Genomic DNA, 7423 nt, shown 5'->3' on the forward strand with positions numbered 1-7423 from the left:
GAAAGGCGAATGTTGTTGCCGACGCTCTAAGTCGAAAGGAAATAGCTAAATCACTACGAATACGGGTAGTTGATACGACAATTTTAATTACAAAAATTTACAAGCCATATACCCGAGAGTATACTCGGTATATGTTAAGATCCTAGTCTTTTAGTTCACCAACAATTACCATCTTCAACCTTATTTCATTAAGGAACCCTAACCCTAACCTACCCTAACCCTAACCCTAACCAAACCATAAGTCGTTCGTTACAGACTCTTCACAGATGGAAATCACGATGACAAGTTACAGGTACGTTCCTTTGATTAGTTCTATACATAAAATGAATTCCACAAAACATAAATTTTTCTGTTTCTATTGTAAAAAGAGTTTCGATCCTTGACACCAGAAAGACTTCGGTGTTTTCGGTTCAATCTTTCCGTTCCCTTGATGTATTAAATCGATTTCGGTTTTTTTTTAATCTAATTAAAATTCTAGTTAAGTTAGTTGATTGAAGGAGGTTTAATTTATCATTATTGTATGAATAAATCGATTGATTGATTGTAGCAGAAAAGAAAACATTTGGGATGGAGCAAAAGTTACACTAAGAGCATGGAGTTATGATGATTTAGAGGTCCTAACGAATAACAAAATCCCTGTAAAAGGTGCGTTATCATTATCATTGTTATTATTGTTATTTTTTGTTATTGTTTCTAGTTTATAACCCTCAAATATGCCTGACTCTTTACATAATTTGCTTATAAGTAACCAAAAAACATTTTCACCAATCTATACGACTATACCTAATCATGAACTAATCAATTAAAATGTATAGGATGCACATAAACAAAACACATAAGTTACAAGTAATCTCACATAACAATTTCATACATAATACACCCTCCTTTTTAGATGGCCTAAAATTGAGTTTAGATTCGTTTGAAATAGGAATGGTTATTGTTCAAGAAGTTAATATTCAACCCTAATTTTTTCATTAATAATAATCTAATTTGTCATAAAATTTCCAAGAATAACTAAAACAACTTGTGTACTCATTTGGTCATGACATCAGTGTATTGATCCACCCTTGCTTCATGTTTAGATTGGGCAAAATCATTTTCATATTACCAAAACTTGTTTCTAGTGTTTATATGTTTGAAGGATCTTATAAAATTCAATTTAGAACTCATATTACCAGAACTTGTTTCTACGTTTTCTAGTGATTGAATTGCAACGAATCAAATTGATAACGGGTTTAGGGTTAAAGAAGTTGAAGGAAACGGAATCGGAGTCGGTTTAGGATTAGAAATGAAATTAGGCAAAGGTATTAGCGGGGGTTATGATGGTTGGCAAATAATGCTATTTAATTTAATCTAATGGCTGTTCGTGATTGTTACTTTTAAATCCATGGGTCACTTTTTAACATGCCATCTTTTTAATAAATTGCTTTGCTTACGTGGCTTTTCCTATGATAGTAAGAAGAGATTATATTTAATTATTGTTATATTAATATTAAATTATTAATTTATTAATTACTATTACTATGTAAATGTTATATGTAGTTAAACTAAAAGAATGATGTAATAAAGTGGTACTAGTATATTGGATTGTTATGTTATAATATAACTTATAACACACATAAGGTAAGAATAGATGGTCAAAAGCTATTTCTGACTGTGCACGCACTAATTCACGAAATATCTAATTATACAGTACGTCACTCAAAACTAAGAAGCATGAATATCGATAAAATTTTAAACTGGGCTCAAAAATATAATCTTACACACAAACTATTATGGAAACACTGAACCATTAAAGATTGTCTGACCGTCGTGAACCATAAATATAATCTTACACACAAACTGGGCTCAAAATTTTAAACTGAGTTCACGAGATTATTACTGATAAAACCAAACATAAATTATTATTTTTTTCTCTTTTCTTGTTCTTTTCAATTAATTAATCTCAATTATTTACAACTTGATTGATTGTTGGATTATAGCAGAATACATGAAAGATATAGCAGCGACTAAACTCGAAAGGAATAGCAAAATCGTTAAGTTGAATATTGTTTGTTCGGATGGGATATCTATTGACGCCGAGCTCTTTTACAATGAGTCTAAATTGGTCCAAGCCGGTTACCAGAACGATGTTGGCTTCATTGAAGTCGAAAGCAATAGCAAAATCATTCACATGGTTGAAATATACTGTGCGATACGTGCCAAGATCGAGAATCATTATGCTCCTTATCATTTTACTTTGGATGTTGATTTTGATAAAGAGGAGGAGGATTACGACAAACTCCAACAAAAATTGAATTCTTACAATTCCAACTTTCGCCAACGCAATCAAGTCTATGCTCTTGATCTTATGATTGTACGCCTCTTTTTTCTCTTCTTTTTTGATTCGTGCATGTCTGTTAGAAATTATGTTGCTTGATTTATTAAGGGGGTTCGGAATCAGTCATCATAATAATAATCACATTAAAAGAGGAAGTTTGTCCAGAATTTGGACCTTTAAAAAAAAAAATCTTCTCGTGTGGCTTGATTTTGATATATCACTATATCACTCAACACAATGCTTTACCTGTTTTTGCTTCATAATCTTATGTTTTCATTTCAGGCTGCTTTCGATTTGGAGATAAAGAGCCTCATCGACTGGATGATGAAAGACATTGATGACATCTTCATGAAAATGACAAGTGATGATGAGGTTTACAAATTCTTCTTTGTCAATTTGAACGAAGAGTATAATCTGCATAAATTGGAATTTGAAGATTTGGTAGAGGACCTCGAGAATTACTGGTGGGCTTTTAAAAAAGGTCATATTTATTTATTTCTCTCCTTCAATATATTATAAATTAATTCCAATTGTTCTGTTTTTCTTCTTCCTATTAATAACTACTTTATTGATTGATTGTAGCCGATAATTGGGATCATGAGTTATTAAAAGTGCCATTCCGTGAGTATAAAACCCTACCTTATGAACAACGGTTAGTTTATTATACTATTATTTTACTCTTTTGGTACTTTTTTTTTGTTACTATATTTAGTTACATTATTATTACAATTACATATATATAAACCTTGCCTGCCTGCCTAATAGTGATATCTTTTTGAATATAATATATTGTAGACGACTATGGCTAACAACACATTTCCTTTTTAGAAAATTGTGAGTATTCTTTCTTTCCTTCCATTTTTATTATGTTTCCAATTTAATCTAGTTCTATTTTTTTTTCCCTTATATATATATATATATATATATATATATATATATATATATATATATATATATATATATATTACTGATCATACTTACTTTTTTGTATATCGCGTTTTCATTGTAGTGCAAGCACCGCCGATCTAGTTCCTTCAAACTCAAAAACAGGTTTTTTGAATATCAACTTGGCACTAATCAATTTAAATTACATGCTTGGATCGCGGGTGATCGTTAATAGTGTTTGTTTGTTTGTTAAGTAATTGGATTTGATATGTACACCATTTGTGATGTTTATGTCCAACTCGTGTGGAAGCTCACCAACTTAAATTATTGAACTTCGGAAATTTTAGTCGAACACTAATAAAACAATTATTATTTTTCTCTATTTTGTTCTTTGTTCAATTAATCAATCTCAATTGTTTGAAGGAGGTTCAAGAATTTATTACTTTTCTAGTGTTAACAAATTTTTTGGTTGATTCATTGTAGCAGAAACCAAAAAATGTATGGAAGCAAGTTTTGTTGTAGTCCTACACTACTAAAACAATTATTATTAATTATTATTATTTTTCCTCTTCTTGTTTTTTGTTATTATTATTAATAATAATAATTATATTATCACTTTTCTGTTATTAACAACGTGATTGATTGTAGCAGAAACCAAGTTGAATATTGTTTGTTCGGACGGGACGGCCATTGATGCTAAACTTTTTGACAGGGAGTCAAAACTAATCCGGTGGTGTTACGAGGAAGAGCGTAACCTCATAGAAGTCAAAAGCAATAGCAAAATCATTAAGATGGTTGAATTCTTCTGTGTTGTACGTGCGATGATCCAGGATTGTTATGCCCATGATGATGAAATCCTCCAACGCAAGTTGGATTCTTTCAATTCCAACTTTCGCCAACGCTATCGGATCTATTCTCCCGATCTTATGATTGTACGAACCCCTCTTTTTTCTTCTTTTTTTAATTCGTCTATGTCTGTTAGAAAAACTTTTGTTGTTAGATTTATAAGGGGGTCTTGATTTTGGAATCTGCCATAACAATAATAATGATGATGATAATCTAGGTAGGGGTAGAATTTGAAATAACAACAATATTTTGTTGTTTAATCTTCTCATATGCCTTAACAACCTTAACCTTTAAACCTAGTTAGGGATTTATTTATATTTATGTGTAAATCAATTACTATTTTGAAGTTGATTGATAAACACAAGTGTCTCCCTGCCGCACAACACTTTACCCGTTTTATATTTTCTATCGTATTTTGGTTCATTTATCATTCTTCAACTAATTTGCTTCATAGTTTTATGTTTTCATTTCAGGCTGCTTTCAATTTGAAGATAAAATGCCTATCGGACTTGATGATGAAAGACGTTGATGACGTCTTCACTTAAAGGACTAGTGATGATGAGGCCTACAAAATCTTATTCGTGACTTTGAGAGGGGAGAATATCCTCGTAAAAAGAAAACGATGAAGAAGTGTGTCACGCTTTACAAGTGGGCTTGTGAAGTTGTGAATGGTTTTACACTAATTTCGCACTGAGTGAGTAAAGTTTTGAATGGTTTTACTAATTTCGCATAACAAACGCATATAATAGGCATATGAGATCTTGCATGTTAACAATATCTCATTCCAATGAGGTGTAGTAAATTCTATATAGAGATTTATGGATAATACTTTGGTTATAGAGGAGGTTCTAGAGCTTCTAAAGCACGGACATATATAAGTATGTGTCATCCAGTTTTGTATATTTGATGAGCTAAGTTGTTCTAGTATAACTATAAAATGTTTTAAAGGTGTAATTTGGCCATTAGTTTTGGTTAGATGTTTGTTTTGGCCATAAGTGGCTTATCTTCACTTATCTTGTGTAGTTGCTATTATTTTGTGTAGTTGCTAATAATCTTATCTTTACTTATGTTTTGGCCGTAGGAGAGTAATTCCCATCTTTATATTGATTGTCGACAAGGAAGCATGGGGCGGTGGCCGAATTCTTTATGGCCATTGATCAAGGTGAAAATATCTTTGGACTTGGTTATTAGTTTACCTCTGAATGCTTATGAAGATCATCTCTTTTGGAAACTTATAGGCCCAGCGACTATTTGGGCAATTTGATTAGCTCAAAACAAGATAGTTTTTTTGGGCAATTTGATTAGCTCAAAACAAGATAGTTTTTGATGAACATTTCTGCTGTTGGGCTTCAACGGTTAGAACTATAAACTAAAAGTATTTTAATGGGCGTCATCCTCTATGATTTGTTCCTATCATCGATTTTATATTTGAGATTCACAACCATAAGAACTATTGGTCTCAGTTTGAAGTGCCTATATTTGTTACTGATGTTAATGATGTTAGTATGCTACTAATGGGGTCCAATTTAAAGCAGTAAAGGTTTGTTTTGTGAGATGTATTTTGATTTACAGTCAATGTTGTTGAGTTTATTGTAATGGTTTTGACAAGTAAAGGTTGACTTAGAAGCTAGGTGCTTTTCTTTGCTTCTGTAATATATCTGTAAGGTCCATGGGAATCAGATAGATGGCAATCCCATGTGACTAACTTTTGTATTTCGTTGTTTGAGGATTGAGGATTAGGCTTCTCACTTTATGAAGCTTTCTCTATTAATAAATTCCTTCTTTCGCGAAGAAGAAATTAGAAATCTTATGATTATGCCCATTAACTGTTTGTACAAATGCTTGAATGAAACTAAATGCTGTTAATCTTATGCTTGTACAACTGCATATAATAGGCATATGAGATCTTACATATTAACAATATCTCATTCCAAGGAGGTATAGTAAATTCTATATAGAGATTAAGGGATAATACTTTGCTTGTAGAGGTTCCGGAGCATCCAAGAAAAGCACGGACATATATAAGCATGCGTCATCCAGTTTTGTATATTTGATGAGCTAAGTTGTTCAAGTATAACTATAAAATGTTTTAAAGGTGTAATTTGGTCATTAGTTTTGTTTAGAGGTTTGCTTTAGCCATAACTGGCTGATATTTACTTATTTTGTGTAATTGCTATTATCCTATCTTTACTTGTGTTTTGGCCATAGGGGATCATTTTCCATCTTTATATTGATTGTCGACAAGGACGCATGGGGTGGTCGCTCATTTATTTGTGGCCGTTGATCAAGGCTGAATCTTTTTGGACTTGGGTATTAGTTTACCTCTTAATGCTTATGAATATAGAGAAAGCTACACTTTAAACGTAATGCTCAATTCGATTACTTTGAATCCGAATGAAGATGACAAGGTGGAATGGGTTCATTCGGTGGATAAAGTTTACATGGTGGCTGATGGGATACGGTTTATTATTTCGTCTAATATTGAGGACAATATAACGTGGGAGAATCTTGCATTGAATCACCACATTCCGTCAAAAGTAGTGATTTTCCGGTGGCTAGCAATTCAAAGATGTTTCCCGGTAAAAGAGGTTCTCTACCAAAGACAAGTATTGACTGATGGTGCTTGGAGCATACAGAAATTGTCAAACATCTTTTACATTGTCCGTGGGCTTTCAAAGTTTGTGGCGAACTTTTAGGGTGGTGGAACATTTCGTGGGTATTACCGTTCTCCCGTGAGTCAATTTTCTAGTGATTGGTTTACCGGTATGGGGGTCAAAGCTGCGGTAAATATTGGAAACTTACAGGCCCGGCGACTATTTCGTCAATTTGATTAGCTCGCAACAAGATGGTTTTTAATGAATATTTTTCGTGTTGGGCTTTAACGGTTACTCGGTTAAGACTATATAATAAAAGTATTTTAATGGGCGTCATCTTCCATGCTTTTTCCCTCATCAATTTTATATTTGGGTTTCACACCCATGAGAACTATTGGTTTGAGTTTGATGCTACTGATGGTTCAAGTTAAAGCAGTCAAAATAGGTGCTAGACCCAAACATAAGTTATGTTCAAATATTCGATCATTTTCATTGATTGAATGTCTACCTCTTAATTTTATCAGAACAAATATCTTAGCGGAAATCTGTTGCTCAACTGTGACGGATACATATTTATATAAACTAATTTGAGCTCCATTCAACTGTTTTTATGTTTTTAGTAAATATACAGGCTTGGAAAGTCATCTAAATCTCTTATTAGTTGGTATCCTTTACCATTTATAAACTCAAATTTCTTTATTTGATTGTTTGTCACTACTGTGCATTGCCATATTGCATGTGTTTTGTTTGGAAGTAACACAATGATCATGAGCACAGT

The 7423-nt window shown here is 32.4% G+C and overlaps 1 protein-coding gene and 1 long non-coding RNA gene across 2 annotated transcripts; both read left to right on the forward strand.

The window, feature by feature from the left end:
* Positions 1 to 1749: 1749 nt before the first annotated feature.
* On the forward strand, positions 1750 to 3148 carry LOC139848441 (uncharacterized). The gene is made up of 4 exons (XM_071838175.1): positions 1750 to 2356; positions 2603 to 2801; positions 2903 to 3018; positions 3116 to 3148. Exons 1-4 carry the CDS (start codon positions 1991 to 1993, stop codon positions 3146 to 3148), a joined length of 714 nt encoding a protein of 237 aa, XP_071694276.1. The 5' UTR covers positions 1750 to 1990.
* A 181-nt stretch (positions 3149 to 3329) lies between these two features.
* LOC139848165 (uncharacterized) lies at positions 3330 to 6104 on the forward strand. Its single transcript, XR_011759860.1, has 3 exons — positions 3330 to 3370; positions 3918 to 4745; positions 5133 to 6104. It is a non-coding gene; the product is annotated as an uncharacterized lncRNA (long non-coding RNA).
* Positions 6105 to 7423: the final 1319 nt, after the last annotated feature.

Source organism: Rutidosis leptorrhynchoides, chromosome 5, assembly GCF_046630445.1.
Source record: "Rutidosis leptorrhynchoides isolate AG116_Rl617_1_P2 chromosome 5, CSIRO_AGI_Rlap_v1, whole genome shotgun sequence".
NCBI lineage: Eukaryota > Viridiplantae > Streptophyta > Magnoliopsida > Asterales > Asteraceae > Rutidosis > Rutidosis leptorrhynchoides.

Coding starts and splice junctions, on each gene's coding strand:
- LOC139848441 (XM_071838175.1), top strand. CDS start 1,991: ATGAAAGATATAGCAGCGACTAAACTCGAAAGGAATAGCAAAATCGTT. Junction 2,357..2,602: donor ATGCTCTTGATCTTATGATT/GTACGCCTCTTT, acceptor TTTTCATTTCAG/GCTGCTTTCGATTTGGAGAT. Junction 3,019..3,115: donor TCTTTTGGTACTTTTTTTTT/GTTACTATATTT, acceptor AATATATTGTAG/ACGACTATGGCTAACAACAC.